Genomic DNA, 27235 nt, shown 5'->3' on the forward strand with positions numbered 1-27235 from the left:
CCTGTCGAGATAGCTTTTGGGGCTATATCCCTGCTGGAGGTTATCTTGTTAGCATACCTCCAAGCTTATGGTTTTCAATTTTTTAAGTGGCTTTTGTTTCCTTATCCTAGATCTTATCAAAAAATCTGCTGTAATTTTTTGTTAAGTACTGAATTAATGGTGATAAATTTGGAAAAGCCTCAGTAGTTTGTTGTGGTTCTCAAGGATGTTCCTTATTCCTTCATGTGTGTGGTATGCTACTCTGCTTTTGTCTGTGATGAAGTAAGAATTTCATTGTATTTCCTGACAGGAATAAAAGCACGGGGATCGTATTCGTTTGGTGATGAGTTTGTGCACTTCAATGTCAGCATTCCAACGTGAGTTTCTCTGTCAATTTATTTAACTCTGCTCAACTTTTGGATGTATTTGCTGCGCTGCCCACTACTAGAAATGGATGAATGAAGAATCATATAGAGATTTTAAGTTCTGTTTTGCCCATAATTTTTGGATGGCGAGATGGGCAATGCATAATATATGATAACTATAGCCATCCTTTTGGCTCCTTAACTTTTCAAGTGGTAGACAATACCTTTACAGAAAACATATTTTGCTACAGAAATTTGACCCCAAGACAGCGTGAATTGATTGAGGAGTTTGCCAAAGAAGAACATGGTGAATATGAAAAACGTGCTGTTGGAGCATGTGGGTGAGACCGGGGTAATATTTTCTTCTGCTCATCATCCCATTTTATTGCTTAGAAGATTAACACAAGTGAATGATAAAGGACAGGAAAAAGGTCAATGGTAATAACCACATCCTGTTTCAGAAGTTTTGTAGGAGAAAAGTTGAGATGTATCTGACTTTCTATTTATTTTGGATGGTGTGTTTCCCCACAGCAAATCACCATCCCCATTTGATACAAAATGGTAGCCTTCCATTGGAATAGCTCGACTTTGTACATATATTATATTTTGTAGTTTGTACCACAATGATTGTTGCCCCCTCTTTATTTTTTTTGGATGAGTTGCTAGAATGATTGTGAAGCTGGTGCGTGCATCTATGCATTCGGCATTCAATTGAGGTGTCAAACTTTTGATACATTCGCTGATTTATATTTGTACCGTTAGCATTTACTTAACTCGTTAGTTCTGATGGTTATGGTCCTGAAAAAATAAAGCCTTTCTATGATTTTTTTCTAAATTATCTTTTTTTGATTCTTTTTTTTTAATTAATGCTTTTTTATATGATTTTTTTCTCTAATTTTTTTTATTTTTATTTATATTAATACTCTTTTTTATTTTATTTTATTTAAAAAATCTCTTTTAAATAATAATTAATGCATTTAAAGTCTAAAGATTTTTTCTGATTCATATATAATATTTTAAAACTATTCTGTACAGATGAATTTTATTTTTTAAATTTTATAATGAAAATCTAATAAATTTATTTGAGGACAGTTTTATGTTGTAAGGCATGGCTAATAGACTTCCAGAAAATGATCCCAAGTAGTGGAGGATGGATAGAGAACTCAAGTTCTTAAAAATGTATTCAGTGATGACTGATGGGATAAGCTTTTTCTCGCAGAGCGTTGCCATTTCTAATTACTCGAACGACTATGAGATTCAAATTACTCAACAAACTAACCTCATGCGTGGAGTATCATCCCACATCCTATTTTACTTCATTTCTTGCCTAAAAAATTATTTTTTGCTCCCATTTTTAGCATGTTAAAACTAAACTTCATGCACACAATCAAGCTTAATGCAAGAAAATATCCTCTCAATAACTTCATGAATTCGAATACCTGCAGCCAGCCACAATTTAATGGAGGAATGAGAGAGCCCAGGACAATTTTCTAGACGACGATTCCATCTGGGAAATCAGGAGAGGGGCTCCTACGGCCTGTGGAAAATAAGCCACAGTAGCTACAGGGAATGGTTACCTAGGAGGGAGAGGAGGCCGGCAGAAAAAGGGAAAACGAGGGTCGGCTATGACTCAGGTGAAATGCTAAAATGATCATCTGTTTGTATATTAACAGAAACTCTAAATCATGGTGGGTCTTTTTATATTATCTTGTTACAAGGCAATGACTAGAATAGTTCTGGGAGAAAACAAATAAATAAATGGGCAGATTGGGGCTTTATAAACATTTCTATTTTTGCTATTGTTTTTTTGTTATACCATGCATGCATCAGATATTAGGCGTCGTCCACACCATTCAGGTAATGTATGCATGTATTATGACGATGAAACACTATCTTTTACATCTTTTACAGTAGTGTTTGAAAGCGTGTCAATATTTTTTTTTTTTAGGTACAATGCATGTACACAACAAAATGTTGACTTGGCTTTGATGATTTTTTTTTTCTTATCAAAGTGTGAAGATATTTTTTTATTTATTTTTTTTATTTAATATGATTTTTGTTTTTTTATTACTATTTATTTTTTTTATTTATTTTAAATTAAATTTCTCTTTAATTTTATCCCTTATCATTTGATTTAATTTGATTTTTATATCAAATTTAATTTTTATTTTTTAAATTTTTTTAAACCTTTCACTAATTAAATTTTGTTTTCAATTTTAAGCATTAACATTATATTGTTTTTAAATTTTATCCTTTATAATTTGATTTAATTAGATTTTGTCCCCATTCTTTTGATTTCTTTTAACTTTTTTATTAATTAAATTTTATTTTTAATTTTATCCTTTAATATTTAATTTTAATTTATTTTATATTGAATTTAGTCTCCACTTTTATTGTTGTTTTTTATACTTTTTTATTGTAGTTTTTTTTTTTTCAATTTCATCTCTCAATGTTTTTTTAATTGAGATTTTTTTCTTTGTTTTTTCCCCCTTCTATAGGGTTAGTCGGTCTCAAGACCTTAACACAAGTTGAATTTGATTTTGTTTTAAATCCTTTTATAAATTTAATTTATTGTCAAATTTTTTTTTTAATATTTGATTTTTTTAATTGATTTCCATGATTTTTTCTTCACTTTCTTTTATGTTGAGTTATTTTAATCATATTCCTATGGTCATAGGGTTAGTGATTTAAAATGAGTTCACTGAAAATATTTTTTCATTACCATTTTTTTAATTATTTCTTTTAGTTTCACCACTAGTATATTTTTTAATTGAATATCTTGCTTTATTTATTTTTATATGCCTTGCAGGTAATCTTAGCCTAATAATTACGGTCACGAGTTTTGAAGAATAATAAGAGTTGAGTTTGATCGATTTTTTATTATTTTTAAAAATTATTTTTTTAATTTTATTATCCAATATTTTTTTTATATTGATCTTTTTTTTTTATTTGTTTTTTGAATTATCTCAATCTTGCGTCCATAATTGCAGAGTTAGCATATTAACCTAAGTTAACCCATATCTTTTTTTTTATTATTGCTTCTTTGTAAAAATATTTTTTTTTATTTACCATACAACATATTCAACATTATATTATTAGATGATTAGACTTTATAATTTTATTTAATTTGTTTCAAATAATTATTTGATTAGATAAAAAATTTATTCTTATAAACAAAACATAATAGAATACATGATTTAAATATTTTAATCTTAATTATTATTTTTTATTGAATATCAATTTATTCAATTTGAGTGAATAAATATTTCTATTTATAATTGAAAACTTTTTTATATTTAAAAACATGTTAAAAAACCTGCATCAAATAAACAGGAGGCTAATAAGTAGTTACACCCACCCCTCGTCGTGGAAAAGACGATTACAACGAACCATTCTTTCAACATGCCATGCTGCAACGGCAACTAGCACTGTCATTTTCCATCACAAGGTTACTATAAAACAAAAAATATATTATTTTCATTAATTAAAAAAAAAAAGTGGCTATCCTTTATCCCTTACAGAGCAAGGGTGCCAAGAGCAAGCAGCCCTTGCAAACAAATTACAAAACTAATTTTTGAGTTGAAGTTACAAAACTAGCTGGAAAATTAATCATCAATTTATATAGTGTACCTACATAACATTGTCATTTATCATCTATCTTGCACCTCATGACCCCCATGCATGCTCAATCAATTATATCTACGAGGGTGATTTTTGGACAAATCGAATAAAGATGGTTTCTTTGGCACACCTCGGTACTCTTCAGTTTCTATGAGTAGTTGACGGCCGGTCACCACTGTAATTGATTATGAAAGGATGCCCCCCCACAAATGGCAAGAAATACGAACACTTCCAATTGTTTAAGCCTTGCCACTAATCAATCCAATCTCTGCCTCGAAACTTCAAGCTGCAACTTTGGCCTTTGCTTTCTCTTTCTTGGCATCTAATAATTTTAAGCCTTTGCCCAACCCAATAGGAGCCTGATCTTTCCCTGATGTTTGATCTTTTTGTTTATCTACTGGGTCATTAGAAGACTGCCCATTAGCTTCATTGTTCACTCCACCTGCTTCCTCGTTGTTGATGGAATCTGGAGTCGCCCCTGAGTTAATGATGTTGAGGAGCTGAGTGAATGGTGGCAAAGCTTGTACAGGAACACCGTGCGGGCGAATCAAGAGCCCCCTAGCAGCTGCTTTCTTCCTAGCTTCTGCTGCTGCACGAGCAGCTCGTTCATCTACCCCCCTCCCTCGTGGAAGGGCTTCACCAACTATTGCTGCATTAAGGGATTTGTTAATGGAACTGCTAGAGCTCCCAGATCCAGATCCAGATCCTCCAGCAGCAGCGGCGGCTTGGAATGCATGCAGCAGGTCAGGATTAGCCTGACACTCAAATCAACATCAGATATTCTGGTCTCCAATAGACACTAGCAGACACTTACAAAGAGACTATACACCTTGTCACTTAACTTAATTCGTGCAATTAGAGATGCAAGGACAACACAAAACAGGAAGAAAATTGTATCAGGCAAAACAAAGAATTTCTAATGAATGCACTTCGTTTTTTAGCACAACTACTTGGGCACGCTTTATGTTTTACAGGGAATCATTTCCACAAGCACAAAAATGATAAAATGGCCATATCCATCATCTAAATACCAATAAACCATCTCATCAGATTAAATCAAAGAAAAATTAAATAACACTTGCCTTCAATATATCTATCGCCTTTTGAGCAGAAGTTGCATTCAATGTCTGACCTTTCTGCTTCTGCGCATTCATCTGTAAATAAAAATATATTAAAAGTTCAGAAACTGAGAAACAGAAAAATAAAATAACATTTTTTTTAATACTGCATCAACCTGCAGTTCTCGTGCCTTAAATGTGCTCATCCAGTTTTGGGAATCTCGTGTCCTTGAGTCCTCCTCACCAAGTTGTTTGACAAGTATGTCGTAGGTTTTCTTCTCATGCTGTGCACAAGCAAAAGCTAATTCAGTCATCTGTGCTATCGCTATATCAGAGAAAATCAATACTAAAGAAATGTCAAGCAAAAACATGCCTGGTGTGATAGCTTGAATGCGCCCATGCAGTTACATGCGATTGCAAGAGCATGGTAGCATACAGCAGTTTGAATATGCTCCTCTCCTAAAAGCCTCTCATTCTTTTTCAAGGCCTCTTGCAGATAGCGAAGAGCTGTGTTCATCTTTCCAATGTCCTGATACATCATTGCAACATTTATGAAGGTTGCAGCCACATCAGGGTGATCTGGGCCAGATGACAAACTCAGTAAGAGAAGCGCACGAGACATGTGCCGCAGTGCAAGTTCTGTTTGGTTCAGTCCATGGTAAAAGAGAGCCATGTTTCCATAACTGCATAATTGCAAAAACACAGTGAACGAATTTTAAACAGGTGCTAACTGTTGAATGCAGAAACTGAAATGAAGATATCTCAATTTTCAAAGAATTTAAGACTGCAAATTTGTCAGACAATTGTCAGTGCACTGCAAAATAACAACACCACTGCAAATTAACTTAATACGAAGGACAAAATGGCAAGGAAATGATACCTGTGGGCAGTATCAGGGTGGTCTAATCCCAGGCAACGTTCATTTATGATCAACTCCTTGTGCTGTTGGATGATTGCTCCAGCCATATCACCAGCATGGTACAGAACCATGGCCAGGTACCTGAATATTCAAGTTCAAGTGCAAATGAATAAACAGAGAATCACTGCTGACTAGAAAAAGCTGGGTCTGATTATTGTAGATGACCTTGCATTTTCAAAGTATACTCAGTTAAAATAAGCATGATTTCACATGTCATTGACAAAAAGTCAAGGAAACAGAATCAGAAATTAAGAATTGTTTGGTTATTGAGTTACAATACCCACCGACAACAGTTAGCAACCTCACGATGCATTGGACCAGTCACCTAAAACACAAAATAGAATGGTCAAGATATTTATCTCAGAGACTTTCTAAATGGATGAAGAAAAAAGAACAACATACCTGTTGAAGAATGGAAAATGCCTCAGAGAATAACGTGTAGGCTTCACTAAGCATCCCCTGAAGCAAAAGAAAGCGACAGTATTAAATAACCACAAACATCTTTCAAGAAACACACAGCATATTCTGTGAAATGTTTTTATATTCCACAAAGTCAAAGATCATATGTTAGGCTTGCACTTGCCACCATGCAAGGCTATACTACTTGAAAATAGGTTACCAAAGAGTAATATTCTGTTTTTTTTCCAGATACTGTCTTTACCAAAATTATGGTGTACTGAAATCCATTTTAACCCATGCTCAAATAGGATTTTAACACAACTAAATTCGAAGCTAAAAACCTATAACTGTTCTGGAAGAAACATTATCACAATCAAAGAATTTGATTCTTGAAGGATCAACACAGTACAATCATCCAAGACCCACTAATGAAGGCAACCTTGTCCAGGACATACCTCAGCCAGTTGAACTTTTCCTGTTTCCACAAGATCCTTGGCTTCTGAACATAGAGGAACTGAATGCTTCACCACAGGTTGGAGATTCAAGATATCTGACATTTGGAAAGGCATTGCAGTATGGAGATCATATTTGCGAGCTGCAATGGTGATGCCCACCTGTGAAGGGAACCACATAAAACACAAATCATTTGCCATTTAGAATGTCAACCACAAGCCAACATGAAATTCATTAGTCTATTCTGAAGAATCAGAATATAATTACAATTAGCACCCCAAAGGCAAACATAAAATGTTTTTCTTTGGCAAGAAAACAATAATAGGAAACAATGATCACAGTGGTAGAAGAAAAAAGAAGCATGGGCATTTATGGCCACTAATGAATATATACTTGTAAAAAGAAAAAAACTGTTCCAGGCAGCACAGGATGGAAATGACATTTAACAAAAATCAATCATTGTGAAAACTCCTCCAACAAAAAATATAAGCATGTCAATATGAATGGATGACATAGGAACTGAAACAGACCTTTTGGCAAAGGTTACGTATAACTGAGACTTTCTTCACTTGTAACCTCGCATCCTCTGGCAACTCAAACTATACATAGGAGTGCATTAGATCCAGCATATTATACTTGCATCTTATATTTTAGCGCTATGGTAATAGAATAATGCCCCCTTACAAATGATAATAGCAATGTTTCTTGTAAGTCAAATAAACAGCCATGTAAGAAAATGGACCAATTCAATTTCAAGTTAATCTCAAATTATACAACCCACATCATGGTAAAAGATACCTCGTATTTGAGCTTTGCAAGTTCCTGAAGGTCAGACCATACAGTTTCTGAGCTAACATTCATATATGAGGATTGGTTCTTTCTTGCAGATGCTCCTTTCCACCTTGTCTGGCCCCTAGAGGATTTTCTTGAAGAATGATTGCTAGCTTGTTCCTGTAAGTGTTCCAACATAAGAAACCAGTTGATTAAACATTGATGAAAGAAATTAGATATAATAGTAAAAATATTTCAAGTTCAAACACAAGTCTTCCTCTTCCTGTGAGATTCGACCTATCGAATCTGGGAAATGGAATGGTCAGAAGGGAAAACATAGCATATGGGGGCCTTAAGCATAGCTCATAACAGCTTAGGAGCAAATACAATGTGTGATGGAAGTAACTGAAAAACAATTATGACTATTAATCTTTTGTAAACATACTTTCTTTGTTGCTCTTGAAGGCGAATTATTAGTTGAAACTCTCACACCAACAGCTTGACAACTTCCGAAGAAACAATTGTAAAAATGAGAGATCGCTGGCCCTAAATCATTATCATCTGTGTCCCTGAGGAGATCCTGTATCAACAGAACAAAAGGCAGGCAGGAGAAAGGCAATTGCTTAGTACCAGAGGCATGGGTTTAAAGGACATTTATGTGCTTGTGTGTGCACTTTTTCATATTTAGTGTCCTCTGCCAATAAGAAAACTCAGAATTTCTTATTCTGACTACACAATAACAGCTTGCTGTTCTTGCCCATGTAAAATGAAATTGATGAATCAAAACAGCCACCAATCCCCGTAACTAGATAGGAGAATTTAAATTTGAACAGCAAATGGACATCAATTAATAACAAGTCTAGCCTACCAGAGACTCGTCCCCAAAAAATTCTATCCATTAGATCAGTGGGCCCCACATGGAGTCACTGATCTGATAGCTGTATTCTGCAGCACATTAGCATTTTTCTACAGTTTGCTTCAAAGATCTATTGCCAATTAATGACAAGATGCACATATAATGCATTAGAAAGGATAGAACAAAAGCAACTTCTGTCCCAAACAGGTTTGCACATGCAACAAAATCACTTGAAGACAGATGCCTGGCCTGGACTGACCAAATACCAACTAACTAGTGATTAACTGGAGCAAAATTATCCTAAGGAAACACTTTAGAGAACTACAAAATGCCTCTCTTAGAAAACTGGGTGGCCCAGTTGCCAAAACACTACAGACACAATGCTGTCAACATGCAGGTAATGGGCCTTGCATTAATTTGAAGACATTCAAAAGTTAGTCAGCACTTTTTTTAATGGAAAATAGAAAGAACAGCAATTCGTAGCTTTTGAGGGGGTCAGATAAAGCTGATCACCTTGAGGACATGCTTTGCAGACCTGACAATGATCTCATTGGAACAAAGATCCCATAGATGAGGTAAGTGTTTTGTCCCTTCAGCAACCTAAAGAAATCATTGATTTGTGTCAAATGTAATAACCCAATAACAGAAAACAGATTAAATAATAGTGACTTCTGTTATCACTACATTAATAAATCAAATTTAAGTTGAGCTACAAAACTTGTTATTTGACAAAATAATTTGTCAGAATCCTGGCACAAATGTTAGAGAGCATTAAATAAATGTATAAGCTTACCTTTCCCATGTAGCGAACATTAATTCCATGAGCGTGTAGTGCTTCAGTAAGAGTCTGTCCATCCATGGGTGAGACTTCAAGTGTGCAAAGATCTTGGATGAACTTTGGAAGCACAGTATTTGCAAGATACGAACTAACTTTCTTCACATTTTCTTCATCCGCTGCTATCTCCTGATAAATGGCAATTGAAAAAAGAATATGAACTCCTAGTTGTTTAGTGTTACTGTGCGGCTACCAGAACAGCTTTTGGGCCACAATTGGAAACAAAGGTATTTGGTCACTAAGAAAACCAGCAAATTCAAATGGATCATGGGATTTACAATAAGAAAACCAAAAGGTTAGATGTTCACCTCTGGATTCCCAGACAACTTGAACTCGGTAAAAACATTAGGGTTAAAAAGTATTTCTTCATGAGATTCAGAGCTTCCAGCAGGAGGAGGAGCACTTTCTTCTACAGTGTCAGCTTTCCCTTCTTTAGCTATCTCCTAAAGACGAACACAAAAGTACATGATTCAAATAAGTGCTCACACACTTGTGGGTAATAGTGTTCATATACATATTACAATAAAATGCACTTGACATTTATGACAAAATTTAGTTTACACTTGCCCTCCGAAGAAATCTGAAGCCATATGTCACTGTTTGAACATAACACTGTAACTATGTATAGCTTCAGGTATAATAAGAGAATGTTCCACCCTCAGTCACGACTGTGTCATGTTGCAGCATTTATGACCAAATAAAACAAACAAACATTTCAATTGCATAGGAACCCTCCAGATGACCCCCTGCATGCATGCATTTCAATCACATGAACCTCATAAAGTGCAATTTATTCTAGCTTGAGCATGGTGCCAGAAGTAAGAAAAGGTTGCCAAACAATCTTACTTGATTGTTGATGGGCACTGCAGCTTCCTCAGATTTAACTTGCTTATCAGCATTAGCAACTTCTGTAGAATCAGCAGCCACTTGAACCCCTCCCTCAGATTTAGGTCTACTCTTCAACCTTGCCACAGCTTCGGCCTTTGCCATTAAAAAAATAAAAAAATGAAAATGCAGAAATAAGCCCATGATTACCAAATTTTGTCCACACAAACATACCTGACAGAAGGCAGTGATTAATTCTGGTCTCAATATGCAAAACCGCGAGCCAGGTCTGGTATAGTTTGCATCACGAGGAGTTACTCTCATCAAGTCCAGTAGATAATGCCTGATAAAGGAAATAAAATTACCAATCATAACAAGTGCTTATAAAAGAATGAATATTCTAGGGATGTTAACAATGTAGTACCACCGAACTCCACTCAACAGCACTTCGATGCTGGAAGTTTATTAAACAGATAGAAGAACAGTAATGCAAATGCTGATTTATTCTTTGATTTTCATTTCATATTTTAGTGAAAAAAAGAATACAACTACGAAAGGATCAGCAGCCTTGTAAGGCAGTTCCCATACTGATGGTTTCATCATTAATCATTACCATAACACAAAAAAGGCAATAAAGAAGAGAGAGAGAAGGCCACCAAGTGATAGAAGGGAAGAGAAACTATAAAGATAAAATCCCAGGAGATCAATCACCTCACCTGTCATCACTACCCACAATGCCCTTGCATTCCACTGGTGCAGCTAATTTGAAAGCATCCCCAGATCCATCTAGGACAGTATGTTCCTTTAGATGAAGGCGTTTGGCAGCTTCAACCACCTGAGTCACACAGAGATCAGTACTTAACATGAAAGTGTGTGATATACAAATCTGAGAACATAATAATGTTTGGATGTAGCATGGTGCCCAGGATATATAGCTGATGTGAGATACAAACATACTTCCCAGGACTAATAACAAAATTATCTACCCTGAATACAAGACCCTCTCAATTAATGATGCATTACCATCAACCCATAATGATAACTTAAATTTCTGCTCACCTTGGAATGAAAATCCTCGTTCCAGCGTATTTTCTTGCCATTATCAACAGAACCATACAGCAGAGAGTCTGATTTATCCCCTTGAAGAATGCCAGGTAAGACACTCTAAAACAAAATCCAAAAGAAGAGTGGGATGATAATAGGGCCAACAACATTAAAAACAAGTTTTTTTTAAAAAAAGACAGGAACAACAAAAATGACCACTGGCTGTCAAGTAAGACAGGAAGTTCAATGCAATGGGAAACGCAGCATGGATTAGGATTTGAGATATTATTCTTTTTTCCCTAAGATGAGAGAAAAAGCAATCTTTAGCAAATAAGTAATCATATAACCTATGATAACAGAAAAAGCAGACACCAATTTTGTCAAGAAGCAAAAGAGAGCAATTTGCCTAAAATTGCATTCCTTTTTTATATAACTTCAATGATAACTGCATGCATGCATGTTATACTAAAGTGGTGCATGCATGTGAGTGTGTGTTTCTGTGCATGTAAAGTTGAGTGTGAGGGCGAAAGCAAGAAAGAAAGAAGAATTGCATCTATGATGCACACCTGGGCTACCACTCTGTGACCCCTGTAATCAATTATGGCCATGGCAAGATTATATAAACCAGGGACATCAGCTTCCTGGTAGGATTTGGTGCCTTTCAGATCATTATTTGCCGAAGCATATGTAGCTTGTTCGCTCTCAGCCAACTGTGGCTCAGAAGGTTCGGGAGGCAATTCCATCACTTCTGCGGTTGATCCATCACATTTCATCCCATTGGCAGTGGCCTTTTCAGATGATTTAATTGAAGAACTAGTGTTCTCAGTCTTTGAACTAGCATCTGAATTACATTTCTTGGAGAGCTGTTCAAGGTCTGAATCCACAGCAAAACTGAAGAATATATTGTTGTGAACATACCTAGAATAAGAATAAACAAGAACGAGATATTATGGAAAAGTTTACTAATGATCACAAACCTCTCAAAGAAATAGAATTTTAACGAGCATAGCCCGTAATCATTCATAAGAACATAAAGATGCAGAATACATCGCGCAATGCTCAAACCGGCAAATAGCATTGACTACAAGGGTGGAATAGAAACTCAGAAGTTATAAGGGTCCCACTAACATATGAAAGCACTCTGGATCTGTTGGATTTATGGGAGGAATACATCTGCTGATGACTCCAATAGCTCCTTTAATTGCTGCATCAACAAAGTCAGAAGTCACTTTGTAGAGAGCTCTATCACGCAAGATCCTGCAATAAAACCACCCTGATAAGGGATAGAGGATGAAACTATATAAAGAAATTGTACATTGTAGAAACAAAACAGCACAGAACATGCATAACTTTATAAAGGTAGTAGCACTTATGACAAGTATACCTTTCCTGAGGAGTTGAATGGGGAAAGTCTCGACAGGATTGCAACTCCTCATTCCAATCTCTTTGCATGCCAATCAGCTCACTACCATACGAAAGAGTTAGTGCATCCTCAGCTCTGGCTGCATCAGGCATGTGATCTGACACCAAAAAAAAAAACATGAAGCTGATGCAGGTGAGATGTCGAATGAACCACTGAATTCCACAGATCTGTCATTTTTATGGATAGCAGCCAATTCATCCAAAAGTACATATTTGGTGCCATGTTATCACATGCTACTGTGGCTACAGTGCCTTCAACTGTACTTCAAAACCCTATTTTTCTTCTGTATTGTTCTTCATTTTAGTAGCATACATATTCAATGTATTTTATTATAAAATTTCACCACCAAATAAAATTCTAATTATCTTTTCAGAACAAAAACTTTTTCAGAACAATTAATTAGTTGATGCAGCTGGTTCTTATATTGCATGCCTGAAAATATACATGATCACATGGTACCTAAATAAGTAATTTCAGCCAAATTTAATCCTGAAGAAAAAACCACTATCTAAAAAATCAAGCTATGAATAAAAAAAGGATAGCTACAAGAATTCAGGGAAGATACATGGCCAGGTTGATTTCATCTTATTTCTTTTGGTTGTTATTGCTGTTAAGCTTGAAAAGCCTTATTGATGTGAAACTGGATAGCTCCCATGAGGGTAAAAACTGATCAGACTCGGAAGAGAAGATCCCTTCTTCTCCATCCAGTTTTTTCTCTTCTAATTGCCTCTTTTCATCTCTCTGTTCTTTAATTATTCCTCTGACTTCCTGTGCCACAATGCTTTGTACCAGTATGTAGCTACAACATCATAACAAACCCCTCCCCAACTCCCATAAAGGATGCCTCATTAAAACTTATCAAAGCTTCAATTCAAAATTTTTCACCAGGAATGATGTGATGCATAGATTATAATTCACAACTTAAGAGAAATAAACTTTCAGGTAAAGCTTACTTTACTTGAAAAATACCAACAGAAACTTCCTTGAAATCTATGCAAGGCGGACCGTGTTTCTAAATGAACAAAGCAATGACATAAATGAAGGAAGAGTTTGAAGTTTGGATGGAATTAGACAAGTTTGAGAGTGAGCAACAAAAAAATAAAACTAATCAAGATTAGAAGTACAGCTCGTAACCCATCTAAAAGAAGCTAAAATACCTGGTTAGTTGATTTACACTAAAAATTGCAAGGAAGAATGTCCATTCAAGATAAAGCAGTGTTCTGCAACTTTAGGAACTAAATAGCATAAATATACAAAATAGAATACAAACGTTTTACTTACCAGGAACTGGATATAATCCTAGCCATGAATTCGGTGGCAGGAGAGATTGTACATTTTCAAAAGGGTGTGCAGAGCCCTTACGCTCCAAAATTTCACGAAAAGCTTCAAAATAGGAACACACAAGGAAACATAGTATTCAAAAGTCAGAACTGAGAAATGAACTTCAAGCCTCAATAAAATATAAATTCTCAATTGCCTTCCTTTACCTCTTTTGAATGTAGGACTGATTTTCTGCAGCAGTCCAACAAGGGTTGTTGCTTCAGAAGTAGCTTTGCTGGGCCTAGGGTCAAGCACATTCCCTGTGCTTGAATTGACATAGAACATCTTTGTGGTTCCAGTAACACAATATTTGTTACCCTCCAATGTTACTGCATCCAGATAAATCAAATCCCCAACAAGCCTGGAGAGGCAACCAAGAAAACAAATTATTTTGCTAAATCACACTCCAAGGGAAATGCTGGATTTTTTGTGCAAATAGTCAGAGGAGAGAGTGAGAGGGCTAGACCTTCTATGGCTTGGAGGGGGATTGAAGGATGAAAACACAATACTGTCCACACACTTGATTTCCTTTGTTGGGAATGATAACAATTTACCAGCCGAGCCAGCAACATCCTCCATAAATCCCATCCCATCAAGCTCAGGGACCTCTGTTTTTCCAGTATCTACATTAAAGGCATTGTATGAACATCTTTGGCACTGAATGAAGAGTTAAGAAATACTTTATACGTAATTAAAGGAGAATGATAATGATTTTAGGATGAATATCACAAGCCACCTGAACCCGGAGCTTTCTTTTGTGCTGTTTCATACTCTAAAGCAAGGGATGTTGATAATGAAGCATGAAGTGTAGAAAGTGAAAGTAATTCTCTTGTGCGGTGAACATGTGCCCTGATCGATCTATCATCATATGATGCTGCCAAAAAAGTTTCCACGTTAGAATCGTCCATAAATGGATCTCTAATACCAAAAGAGAGAGCAATGCTAACAGACCAGTGACCATCTCCAAGGAGCAACCACCAGAAGTAATGTCAGCTACTTCAGATATTTCATTATAATCTTCTAGTTGATGAGTGGAACCATCCTTCGTGTGCAGCAACAAGTCATAGCATGTATAGAAACAAGTCTCAGGAGCATCAAGAAGGAATTGTCTTACATCCATGACAGAATCTCCAGGGTTCAACTGCGATTTTGTATTATTTATCAATTCATTGACATAAATAAGCAAATAACATGCCAAGAGCAAGAGCATGTTTAAAACTTGAGGTCATTAGTTACTTGTTTGAGCAGAGGGAAAAAATACTTCTGCATTGCAGAATGGTGACAGAAAAAACCGGTACTACCCAATGCACAGAGTGCTATAAAATAATAAACCATCTCAATGGAACATGTTAGCTCACTTGTAGCTCAAGCTTCTCGCCACTTTGTGTTTTGACAGAGACAGGGTAAAGATGAAGATCACCTGCACTCATAGGGAGAACACCACATGAGATGCGTGACAAAACAAACGATAAAGATTACAAACAAGTAATGCAGCATTTAATTAAGCTCAATTTCAACAAGTGATTGGTGCAACCGTTTCACTAGGTTGGGTTGACAGAGAAATAGTAATGTTACCAGACCATACCATTAGCAAAACACTGTGAGGTTTAGGAAAGCAAAAAAATAAATATCATAAAAACAACCTTGCTTTGCTTCACTAGCAGAATTTGCTGTTTCAGATTCCTTTATCTCTGAGGAGCCATTAGTTGATTCACTCCCAGCTGGTACTTCATTAAGAGTAGCTACACCAGCTTCTGAAGCAGTTGTGTCATCTTTCACAGGAGCATTTGATGACGCCACTGGCTCCAAAGAATTTGTTGTGTTATTGGACCCTCTCCGATTCCTCCCTTTATTAGATTTCCCAGCCATTTTCACCTCCTAATTCGAAAACTTAATAAGGTTTACTAGCTTTCAAAATGAAAAGAATACCAGTTCAGTGAAAACTGAAAACATCATCAATATACTAAAGAATCCGAATGCACAAAAGAGAATGTAATCATTCAATGATGTGTGTGTGCATAAGTGCATCTGTAAGTACTCTTGCATAAATGAATACATATTTCATTTAGAAAACAGTGTTCTAAGACTTTAAATCTTCCTGCACTTGCTTGTCTAGGAAAATTCCAACCTGGTAGCTTTAAAGCCAAAAGGAGCTTTCAAGTTTCAATCATTGCAAAATGAACTAAAGTATCCATTCGAGTTATCGCGCGCACAGGGGACACTCATAAACAAACTTGAATCCTGTAACATCAACTAGCGTTGATGAATCTATTTTCACTTTCACCTTAAAACTGATGAGACCAGTCAAAAAACACAAAAATCCCACCCCGCATTGATAAACATAAAAATCAACTATTTCAAAGCCCAAAAACACATGCAATTTTAAACAACAGGGTTATTAGATATTAAAATCAATCAAATTCCATGACCAAAAATCAAAACTTTGCGATATAAACACTATGATACACCAAAAAAAAATCAAAGAAATCAAAACCAACATAAAAGAAAGAAAGAAAGAAATGAAAAATGGGTTCGGAAAAAACAAGGAAATTATCAAGGAAATGAACTAAACATTCATTCTTTATTGATTAGTATTACCAATTAAGTGACGAAAAAAGCTTCAATCCAATCGCAGCTCTGTATGTTGTTGTTGTTGGTTGTGTGTAGGTGTATGCTAGTAGGTGTGTGTGTGTGTGTGTGTGAGTGTGTGTGTTGGGAGGGGGGGTTTAGAGAGAGAAAGAGAGAGGCTGAGGTTTTAGCAGGAGGGCTAACAAAACAGGCAGTGGCTGAGAGGCGGCGAGATTTTTCCGGGTTATGTGGTAAAAACTGCGTTTAAGAACATGTTTGGAAATTCGGTTAGCTGTGGTTCGTTAAAAATTTAAATTTTAAAAAAATGTTTTTTAGTATTAAAAATAATTTTTTTAAAAAAATATATTATTTTAATATATTTTAAAATGAAAAATAATCTCTGTCACAGTATCAAATACATTCTAAAAATATTTTTAAAATATGTTTATCATGAAAAGATATAAAATTAGTATTTTTAATATTTTTAAAGAATTTGATATGCTTATATTAAAAATATAAAAAAAATATTTTAATATATTTTTAAATAAAAAAACATTTTTGAAAGATACACTACACTACAATATAAAACAAACTTATGTAATTTTACTAGATATTTTACTTGTTTTTCATTGTGGGATTAGATATTTTTTTCTTAATAAAAAAATTATATATAAACTTTTTCAACATGTTTTTATATTTTAAAAAATTCTACATGAAAATAAAAAATATATATAAAAATAAATGTAATTAACTAAATTGAAAACTATGTGTTTTCATAAGTGAAAAAATCATAAAAAATGACTAAAAATAAAAACTGAAAAAATTAAGAGGCATGTATAGATAGAGATATTTAATTTCATAAAACATGAAATTTAAACGGTTGTGGTTGATAAATTTTTTAAATTAAAATAACTTTTTTTATTCAATGAAATAATAATAAAAATAGATATACATGTTAAATTAATTAAATAAAATAAAAAATAATAAGAAAAGGGACATGATTTTTTTTACTAGAGGGTTAAAATGAAAATAAAATAACTCAAAAACAATTAAAATAATGAAAACTAAATTGAAAAAAATAATATAGAAATTAAAAATTAATAAATTTTTTATAAAAAGGCTTTGGGAAAAAATAAAAAAATAAAATAATAAGAACCAAATTTAAAAATACAATATATATGGATTGGAATTGAAGGATTAGGTTGAAAAGAGATAAAACTTTTACAAAATAATCAAATAAATAAGTAAAAATAAAAGCAATAAGGATCAAAAAACAACATATGAAAAATTAAAATTAAAGGATTAGATTTAAAAAAAAATAATTTTACTAAAAAAATAATGATAAAAATAAGAAATTAAATGAAAATATACATAAGTTTTTAATTATATTGTTAAATTGAAAAGAAAAAACTTCAATAAAAATAAAAAATAAAATTTAAAGGGTGAGGATTAAATCTAAAACAATAATACATTATATACATATTGAAAGATAAAATTAAAAATTAATAATTTTTTTTATAAAAGTATTAAGGAAAAAAAATAACAAGCATCAAATTTAAATATATATATATATATATTAGAATTGAATTACTAAATTAATAAAAATTAAAACTTGCTATTAATATGTGACGCGTCAAGATAAAAAAAAATGGAGCAATGCATCAAATGATACGATAAAAAAATGAGTTTTATCATCAAAAGACACCCCACATGTTAATTGAAGTTCACGGGCACCTTCATCAGTGTTTATAAAAACAATTTTTTTAAATTTAATATTATTTAATTTATATTAAAATACCACAGTACCCTGAACAAACCAGTAACAAAAAAAAAAAACCAACTTGAGATGGCAAAAATAACCCTTAACCAAAGGCTTGTTTTTAACTCGAAGGGTTGTAATCTAACCATGCATTCAAAATTGAAAAAACAAAACTACCCTTAGACACCCCTTCGACATCATCCTGTATTTTGTTTTATTCCTAAGGATATTTTAGTATTTTCAACAATAATAAAAAATTAAACAGACCCCTTTAACATCAGCGACAGAGACAAATGTTTATAGTTTTTTGACTGAATCTACAGTAAATTAAGTCTCGTGACACTTAGACCCCTTCTCTTTTTTAGTTTATTCTTTTTATTAGTTCATGTATCGCCAGCACATACCACGGGACTAATTAATTATTTTTTGAACTGCAAGGATTATTAAATTCATTTTGAAAATTTTTGATGAGCTGATTTATAATTCAGTCTTTTGCATTTTGATTTAATAAGTGCTGGGCATTATGTATTATGTTTTAGAAGTGTTTATCTTTTGCATTTTTTTTTTATTTACATGGGGTGTCCATTAATTTTTTATTTTAAATTAATATATTTTTAATATGCTGATTTTATAAATAATTTTTTTTTAAAAATATTATTAATATATTTTTTAAATAAAAATATTTTAAAAAACAATCATAATTATAATTTAAAACACGCACAAACCGGCTAGCTACTAACAAAAAGGGCCATTGTGTAGAAAACCAGTGCCTCTCATGGACTGACCTTTACAAAATTGATGTCATGTACAACTTAATAGCTTTTCAGATAATTTTACATATTTTTTAAACTATATATAATTTCACATGAAATCATCAATTTAAAAAATCTTCACCATCATGGTAAAAAGAAATATTCACCGTCACTTGTCCACTTCCCCTCTTAAAAATCTTGCAAGCACTTTCACTGCATACTAAAATATAAAAAAAACCATCATTGAGCTCGATGTAACTTGAAAAGTCCTTATCTAACTTTTTGTTTGATATCTAGTTATCCTAAAAACCTCGAGTTAGTTAAATTATTATTTTTATTATATTATATAATAAAAAACGTTAAGCTCTATCAATTCAATACTAAAATATAAAATTTAATAAAATATTTATACTAAGCAATAAGATTAGTAAAAAACAAAAAATATTAAAAAATACCAAAACTATTTCAGTAAATTATTTGATTAATATCTAGTTAATTAACCAACTACACGAACACACAAGCTATGAACTTTATTTTATCAATTTAATTTTTTATAAAATAATAAAAATATAAAAAATAATAATTTATCTTAAACCTAATATAAAGTAATAAAGCTGAATAAAAGGCCCGCACCTTCCCATTTTTTTTGTTTTTAAAAGAATACAGGCATCATACAAGCGACGTAAGAGTCTCATTTCATCCTTTAACCACCTAAGCTATTTAATATAAAATTGCAATATAATATAAAATTATAATATAATATATATAAAAGTATTTAAAAGTATGGTTGTAGTTGTTTTTTAATATGTTTTTTTATTCAGAATAATATATTAATAATGTTTTTTATTTTTAAAAAAAATAATATATAAAAATGATTTAAAAATATAAAAAAACTTTAAATTCTTTTTAAAATACTTTTAAAACGCATGCGACACAGAGGCATATCTAAAATAAAAAGTGAAACTACTCTCAGGGTTTTAGAGGATAAAATTACAGTGAGGTGTGATATATATATTTTTTTTTAATAATGTGCAACCTAAAAAGCAACACCAAACTCTATTCCAAACACATCCCAAGATTGTTTGGATAATAGGTTTTCGTCACTTCCACACGAAAACTACTTCAACTCCCGTAAATGTTTTACAGTCCATCTCCCACGAGGTAAAAAAGAATATCAAGAATTTTACCCAACAAAGGACACGATCCTTTTCTTTCTATGTGATCTGGATTCTGAATTACGGGGGGAATCACTCAGCCACGTGTCCAGATAGTGTGTAACCGGAATAAGTGCTTTGCGTATGGTACAGTCACACGCAAGGGAACTCCCGCTTGAATCTCAATGGGCCCCCAAAACAATAGCCTTTTGCTAACATGCACCGCGGCCCCTTTTAATAATAAAGTAAACTGCATAAGATACTGTTCGATCCTTCATCTAAAAACGTTTCGGCTACGCCCTTGACACGTCAATTCCGAGGCAACATTTTCTTCTGATAAAAAACTAGATTTCCATCCAACAGTATCCAACGCATAAATATAGAAATTACACAACCAACTGGAATCGTTCATGAATTAATTTTAGAAGGTAATAATTCAACAATTATGATAGTATTTGTATTTATTATTTCTTTCACCTATTTATGACAAATTTGTGTCAATCAAATAAAGAGATTTCTTATTTTTGGGTAGAAAATGGAATGGCTACAACCATACGTATGCATTTCTAAGGAAGATCCGAGAAATGTTGGTCACAAGGAGGATGATGATATTGCCGTGAAAAATCTGTGTCACGGTGGGCGTAATTGAAACTTGTAAGGATGCACTAACAAAATACTTAGTAGTAGGATGGCTTAGATGAAGTTATCCCTTGATAAATAAAAAAGCAACCCACTATCCCGCCATACCCAACAGTCTCATCATTCTCTCTCTCACTTTCTATTAAAATCCAAAAGCTCCAACAGTCTCATCATTCTCTCTCACTTTCTATTAAAATCCAAAAGAGAAAACAAACCAAAAACCAGAATCAATCAAAAATGGAGATACCGGTGATTGATCTCTCGAGATATTTAGAGATCGCAGATAAACTGAGCACTGATTCGGTTACTTTATCCGGTCAAATCGAAGAAGTCGGGTCATGGCTCGGTGAATTGTGTAAAGAAGTGAGTCAGATCCTGAGAGAAACTGGAGCTTTGATAGTTAAGGATCCGAGATGTACCGCGGAAGATAATGACAAGTTTATTGATATGATGGAAAAGTACTTTGAAAGACCTAGAGAGTTCAAGTTACTACAAGAAAGATCTCACTTGCATTATCAGGTACTACATTGAAGGGTTTTTTTATATTTTGTTAATCGTTTGTTAATCGTGTGTTTTTTGGGGTTTTGGTTTATGGGTTTTGGATGAAGTGAGAGGAAAGAGAGAAAGTTCAGTTTTTTGGGATGGGAGGTGAGAAGTTTGAGGATGTGAAGGTGTTAATGTGGATGATTGTATTGGATGATAAATTTTGGGAATTGGGCTGGTTCTGGGTTTTGGATGTTTTTGTTGAGGAAGTGTGGGGTTTTAGGAACCAAAGTGTTTCTTGAGTTTGATTTAGATGATGTTTAGGAGAATGTAGGGAGATAAATTCTTTTGGTTTCTGAGAGTGTGGGGAAAGAGAAGGGAATTCATCGAATCGGGTTTTGATAATAGAGGGGAAAATTTTGGAACATTGATTAGTACCTGATAGGCTGTATTGGTTATAGTGATTAGACTGGATTTGCATTACCACGTTAGCGATCAAGTTTGTCTGGTTGCCGAGGAAACGTGACAAATGGAAATGGAAAGGGTGTTGAACATTTATCACTTTTAAATCTTTTGTTATGTTTGGTTTTGGGTCCCTACCTACTTTGCATAATTGGAGTCGGAGAATTGTGATTTCTATGGTTTCCGTGAAATGTGAAGAGAATTGGAAGCTTAGATAGCTTTCTTTCTATTTTATCAAAGTGGAAAAGTTTGGTTACCGCCTCGGGAATATTGTCGACGATGATAACCCCTTGTTCAAGTTGATCTAATTGTTTGACAGGGTGGATATTTTCTTTTTAATCACTGAATGCCACAACAAAAAAAATATTGCTTATGTGAATTTTAGTACTAGTTGCTTGAAGCAGAGGAATTATTGATTTATTATTCCTGTTTTTTGTTTGCTAGCTGAAAATAGTTGGGATTTAGGTGTTGATGGCGACTAGAATTGTTCATATGGATTTGTTATGGAAACACCACTCTAGAATAGCACATCATGATTCATGAAGCTGTGAACTATTGTAGTTCCAGTCTTCCAGAAAGGGACTCTGATTGTTATTCAGTAGTTTAGTTATTTTTTGGTTTTTGAGAAGATCAAAGAAATGAAAAGGTACATACTCACAATTGTTTTGTTCAAGAAGTTGCCTTCTCTTTCTAGTTTTAATTTTTAAAGACTATGTATAGGTTTTATTTTTCTGACTTCCGAATCATAAAGGAAAAGGAAGGGAATGTGGAAGGATTTGATATTGCCCCAAATTCAGTGGTTAAATTGTATTTGAGTTATTTTTTTTGTAAAAAGAGAAATAAAAGAATCGTTTTGTGAAATGGGGATATTTTCTTTTTTCTTTTTGTAAAAAGAGATAAAAGAATCGTTTTGTGAAATGGGGATATCAGGTTGGAGTGACACCTGAGGGAGTGGAAGTTCCAAGAAGCTTGGTTGACGAAGAGATGCAAAAGAAGTTAAAAGCAATGCCCAAAGAGTTCCAACCATCCACTCCTAGTGGACCGGATCCTAAATGGCGATACATGTGGAGAGTAGGTCCTCGGCCATCAAACACTCGCTTTAAGGTATGGGATCATTCTTTTCCTTTAACATTTTGGTCCTCTAGTTACTGTTTGCTAACTTCAATCCCATTCTCATAGGAACTTAATTCAGAACCTGTAATACCTGAAGGTTTTCCTGAATGGAAAGACACTATGGACGCATGGGGTTGCAAAATGATCTCTGCAATAGAGGTAATCTTTTTATGTGGTTTGTTGGCTTGATTGTATTTGTCTTGTATTATATCTCTTATAGTGTTCTCTATGCCATGTCTTTTATCAGGCTGTTGCTGAACTGGCAGCAATTGGTTTTGGTTTGTCCAAGGATGCATTTACTTCTCTTATGAAACAGGTTAAAATTTTGATAATATAACTTTTTAATTTTATGTATGTTCCTGTTTTCTATTCTCCTTGATCAATCTTTAGCACTAAAGCAGGAAATGTAAATTGAACAAAAGAATGATGGATTTGTTGTTTTTCTATGCCCTTTCATTTCACGATTAACATTTTTTTTTCACTTTTGGTGCAAGTGTTCGACTCTGCCTTTTCAATGCTGGGTGGGTGTCATAAGGATCCCTATTAGTAGCAGCTCTTTGTTAATATCTTATTTGTTTTAGTAAAGTGTTCCAATCTTTAACTTCTTTACCTGTACTTTCATGCCATGTTCCTCTGTCTTCTTTGTTTTCTTTCCTTATTTTTATTCAATTTATTTATTCCTTTTGTTGGGCTTGATGACAATTGAACCTAGAACACATGGAGATCATGTCCCATTCCTCCACCACTTGAGCTGAACCCCAAAGGCTTGACAAGTGTCTCACCTTAATTGTTTTGTTTTAGAATTTTATTAACAGACAAGGAGTGCAAATTTCTTGTAGGAACTTCTTCATTACTAATTCTTTGTCCTCTTTCTCCCTTTAACTCAATGCTGTTATCGTACTTATGTCTTAGGATCTATGATTTTCTTTTTGTTTCCAGTAGTAACAACTTCATGCACTGAATAACAATTCCCATTCTCCCTGTAAACACTAGGGACCTCATCTGCTTGCTCCAACAGGAAGTGATCTCAGCTGTTATGGTCAGGAAGGCACTGTCTTTGCAGGGTATCATTATGACCTTAACTTTTTAACAATTCATGGCAGAAGTAGATTTCCAGGTCTAAACATTTGGCTAAGGAATGGGCAAAAAATTGAAGTGAAGGTTCCTTCAGGATGTCTTCTCATTCAGACAGGAAAGCAGGTAAAAGCATATAAAGTGATGACACAATTTTTAAGACGCTAAAACTTATGAACAAGATACTGATGGCAGTGTTATGATTAACCTTGACTTTGTGGTCATTGTTTTCCCCTCTTTGTGATTTAGTATTTACTCTCACATATCATTTTCCTTCTACTTATCAGGTCACATATGCTACTAGCTTCCATTAAGAAAGCAGAAGAAACATATATCTGGTTTATAGAACACACAGCCAGTAATCCAATATTGCTATTCATATGAAATTATTTACAACTGGAAGATAATTTAGATAATATATTGTTGTTGGTCCATTTAGTGTTCAGCTCAGTTAACTTTTTTTTTTTTCCAGTTCCATGTTGCATTTGTGGTTTGTAGCTCTGAATGACAGTTTAATCAACTTCTTGAGTACAACTTAGGCTTGATTTGTATCTGGCTTTTAATCTTAACAGTATTTACATTGTTTGCAGATAGAGTGGTTGACTGCAGGGGAATGCATGGCTGGCATGCATGAAGTTGTTGTCACAAACAGGACAATAGATGCAATCAAATTAGCATCACAGCAAAATCGCAGCCTTTGGAGAGTTTCATCAACAGTAAGTGGAGCTAAGCATACCATTTCCTCCATCATCATCCTCTTGGTGCTTGCAACCTTCTAAAGAGCAAACTGCATTTCTTAAAGAATCTTGTGCTTACTTGTTTTATCCTCGATCATATGCAGCTTTTTGCACACATAGCATCAGATGCCGTGTTGAAGCCTTTAGGCCATTTTGTTGAATCTCCACTGGCCAGCAAATACCCACTAATGTGCGCAGGAGAGTTTGTTGAACAGGAGCTTGCGGTGATCAACCTTAAAGGAAACAAAGTGGAATCTTGATAACTTGTCTTATTTTTTGTTGTTCTAGAGATGCAAACATCACCAAATGGTTGTTGGGATGATTTGTTTGCAATAAAGAACGGATATTTGTTGGGATAGGAGCATTTAATTAGCCGTTTCTTAGCATATAATTCTGATACATCCCCATTTTCTTAAAAGTTAATTTTACATGGTGCAAATGTACTGATATCAGACCTGAAAGATCTGTTTAGATGATAAATTTCAATTGGAAATGGATGTTTTACATTTCTGAATGGCTGTTTTCTGATTAGGACACAGGGAATTTTAATTTGCTTCACAGCCTCTGTTTTATCTTGGTGGGACTCTATTGGTTTCTGTTTTTGGATTTAGATAAGCCTCTGATTATGGGTTAAGAAACTCAATGAGCTCGTTAATAAACTGACTGGGAACAAAGGTACTGATATCAGACCTGAAAGATCTGTTTAGATGATAAATTTCAATTGGAAATGGATGTTTTACATTTCTGAATGGCTGTTTTCTGATTAGGACACAGGGAATTTTAATTTGCTCCACAGCCTCTGTTCTATCTTGGTGGGACTCTATTGGTTTCTGTTTTAGAACCAAATTTGGATTTAGACAAGCCTCTGATTATGGGTTAAGAAACGCAATGAGCTCGTTAATAAACTGACTGGGAAAGCAAATTAATGATTAAGCATAATTGTTGTGAAAATACAATTAAACAGATTGAAGATCACTCACTCAAGAGGAAGAATGGGTGATTCCAGCGGCGAGGCTAGTTGTTAACCTAAGAAAATCAATCTTAGCTAGCTTTCCCTATATGAGCAATCCAAATTTCTAAAGGACTTTGTTGTCCTTGCAAGGGACATGGGTTTTAAGACATTAAAATTGAACAACAGCTAGGAGTCATGAAATTTGAATTCCCCAACTGTTTCCATCAGCACACCAACGGTACTTCTGGAGCTGACACAAGAATCGCATGAATACTGTAGCTTTTGGGTTAGGAATGGTGTGCAAGCTAGCATGAGTTCGTTTGATATGTATGTATATATAGAACATCTTCGAGACCAATTTCTTCCAGTAAGAAAACATTCATTAATCAAGGAGATAATATCCCAGTTCAAAGATGGTGAAGTTTTGTGGTGTCAAGGTTCTGCCATTCCTGGTACTTGTGCTGATGTTGACATTATTGGCGGAGCAAGGCCAAGCACATCCTTGTGGTAGCACCTTCTTCTCTGCACTCATTCAAATGATACCTTGCAGGGCAGCAGTTGCTCCTTTTAGTCCTATCCAACCAAGTGAGGCCTGCTGCAGTGCTGTGAAAGCTCTCGGCCAGCCTTGCTTGTGTACTCTTGTCAATGGCCCTCCAATTTCTGGTGTTGACAGGAACATGGCCTTGCAGCTTCCTGACAAGTGTTCAGCCAGCTTTGAACCATGTAACTCTCTTTCTCCAAAAACTCGCGCACGCGCACACACACCCTCCCTGAGGTTTTTTTTTAGGCCACCCTGAAGGTTCTTTATTTTCGACTCTTCCAATTCATGGTCATAAAATTATCAGCAAACTGGGAATCAAAATGGTCTCTGATATTTTTTTTTAATGATAAATTTTATCTTTTAGCATGCTGCATCTTTTCAAGGATCTTTTCTTCTATTTTATTAATTGATATCTGCTCTATTCTTCCCGCTTACCTTTTCTTTCAATCCTGCTACTTATTTTGTCATTTTATGTGCAGGTGAAATCATGAAGAAGTAGGGCATAGAGCATGGGAGATTATTAGGAATAAGCGCGTGGAGAGCTCCAGGGAGGGGGCATTAGTTAGGACAACAGCAATGCTTTTGGCAATAAGAGAATAAACGTGAAGTTTATGTAATGAAACAAGTGGATTTTAGCATTTTATGTTTAATTTTCTTTCTTCTTCAACGTCAACAAGTTGTTTAGTTAATTTATCATGGCCTTTGAACATCGATGCTTGCTTCTTGCTGTCAGGTTAATTTTCTTGCTTCGTTTCTATCCAAAAGCATTCCTTTCCTTTAACATCTTCCAATATCCCATCATGTTCTGGCAACAAATGACTGCATCTCCTTCACGTTAAGAGAATGACAAGTAAATTTTGGTCGAGGAGAAGAAACCAATAGCTTTATTGCCATTTTCCCTTTTGGTAGACAGAAGGTCCTCACGTTATTTTAATGTGTTGATATTAAAAATAATTTTTTTAAAATAAAAAATATTATTTAAATATATTTTTAAATAAAAAATATTTTTTTTTAAAAAACCATTACTATATGACTGCGGACCACCGAATCATCATGCGTGAGATTAGTTTTTTCCTTGTGTCCAGAACGGATAATATGGATTAACATTTGGTGGTTGGTACCATTACACGCAA

The 27235-nt window shown here is 34.2% G+C and overlaps 4 protein-coding genes across 8 annotated transcripts in view; 3 read left to right on the plus strand and 1 right to left on the minus strand.

The window, feature by feature from the left end:
* The window catches only part of GFA2 (gametophytic factor 2), a 13449-nt gene extending 12390 nt beyond the window's left edge, over window positions 1–1059 (plus strand). For all 3 annotated transcript variants that reach the window (XM_011026728.1, XM_011026729.1, XM_011026730.1), the window contains 2 exons: window positions 290–356; window positions 596–1059. In XM_011026728.1, coding sequence (XP_011025030.1) covers window positions 290–356; window positions 596–689 — 161 coding nt within the window. In that variant the 3' untranslated portion in view covers window positions 690–1059. The remainder of the gene's footprint in view (window positions 1–289; window positions 357–595) is intronic.
* Window positions 1060–3799: 2740 nt separating this feature from the next.
* On the minus strand, window positions 3800–16688 carry LOC105126021 (clustered mitochondria protein-like). Of its 3 annotated transcripts, none has more exons than XM_011026732.1 (29): window positions 16467–16688; window positions 15512–15746; window positions 15227–15288; window positions 14820–15009; window positions 14605–14742; window positions 14335–14491; window positions 14036–14229; window positions 13830–13931; window positions 12510–12645; window positions 12254–12382; window positions 11692–12043; window positions 11141–11245; window positions 10798–10916; window positions 10316–10424; window positions 10103–10237; window positions 9565–9699; window positions 9215–9385; window positions 8935–9021; window positions 8011–8145; window positions 7593–7745; window positions 7325–7393; window positions 6797–6955; window positions 6345–6401; window positions 6227–6267; window positions 5904–6023; window positions 5397–5706; window positions 5200–5307; window positions 5048–5119; window positions 3800–4720 (listed from the first exon to the last, which is right to left on the minus strand). In XM_011026732.1, the coding sequence occupies exons 2-29, from the start codon at window positions 15735–15737 to the stop codon at window positions 4247–4249; spliced, it is 4245 nt and encodes a 1414-aa protein (XP_011025034.1). In that variant the 5' UTR covers window positions 15738–15746; window positions 16467–16688; the 3' UTR covers window positions 3800–4246. The 3 variants fall into 3 exon arrangements, with proteins under 3 accessions (XP_011025034.1, XP_011025036.1, XP_011025035.1); XM_011026734.1 differs by having other exon boundaries at window positions 15512–15758; XM_011026733.1 differs by having other exon boundaries at window positions 15512–15776.
* Window positions 16689–20902: 4214 nt separating this feature from the next.
* LOC105126022 (2-oxoglutarate (2OG) and Fe(II)-dependent oxygenase superfamily protein) lies at window positions 20903–25119 on the plus strand. The gene is made up of 7 exons (XM_011026735.1): window positions 20903–21259; window positions 22616–22789; window positions 22865–22957; window positions 23046–23114; window positions 23792–23998; window positions 24463–24588; window positions 24714–25119. Exons 1-7 carry the CDS (start codon window positions 20978–20980, stop codon window positions 24867–24869), a joined length of 1107 nt encoding a protein of 368 aa, XP_011025037.1. The 5' UTR covers window positions 20903–20977; the 3' UTR covers window positions 24870–25119.
* Window positions 25120–25912: 793 nt separating this feature from the next.
* Window positions 25913–26813, plus strand: LOC105126023 (protein LIM1-like). Its single transcript, XM_011026736.1, has 2 exons — window positions 25913–26284; window positions 26582–26813. The coding sequence occupies exons 1-2, from the start codon at window positions 25975–25977 to the stop codon at window positions 26599–26601; spliced, it is 330 nt and encodes a 109-aa protein (XP_011025038.1). The 5' UTR covers window positions 25913–25974; the 3' UTR covers window positions 26602–26813.
* The last annotated feature ends 422 nt before the right edge of the window (window positions 26814–27235 follow it).

This window comes from Populus euphratica, unplaced genomic scaffold (assembly GCF_000495115.2).
Source record: "Populus euphratica unplaced genomic scaffold, PopEup_1.0 scaffold44.1, whole genome shotgun sequence".
NCBI lineage: Eukaryota > Viridiplantae > Streptophyta > Magnoliopsida > Malpighiales > Salicaceae > Populus > Populus euphratica.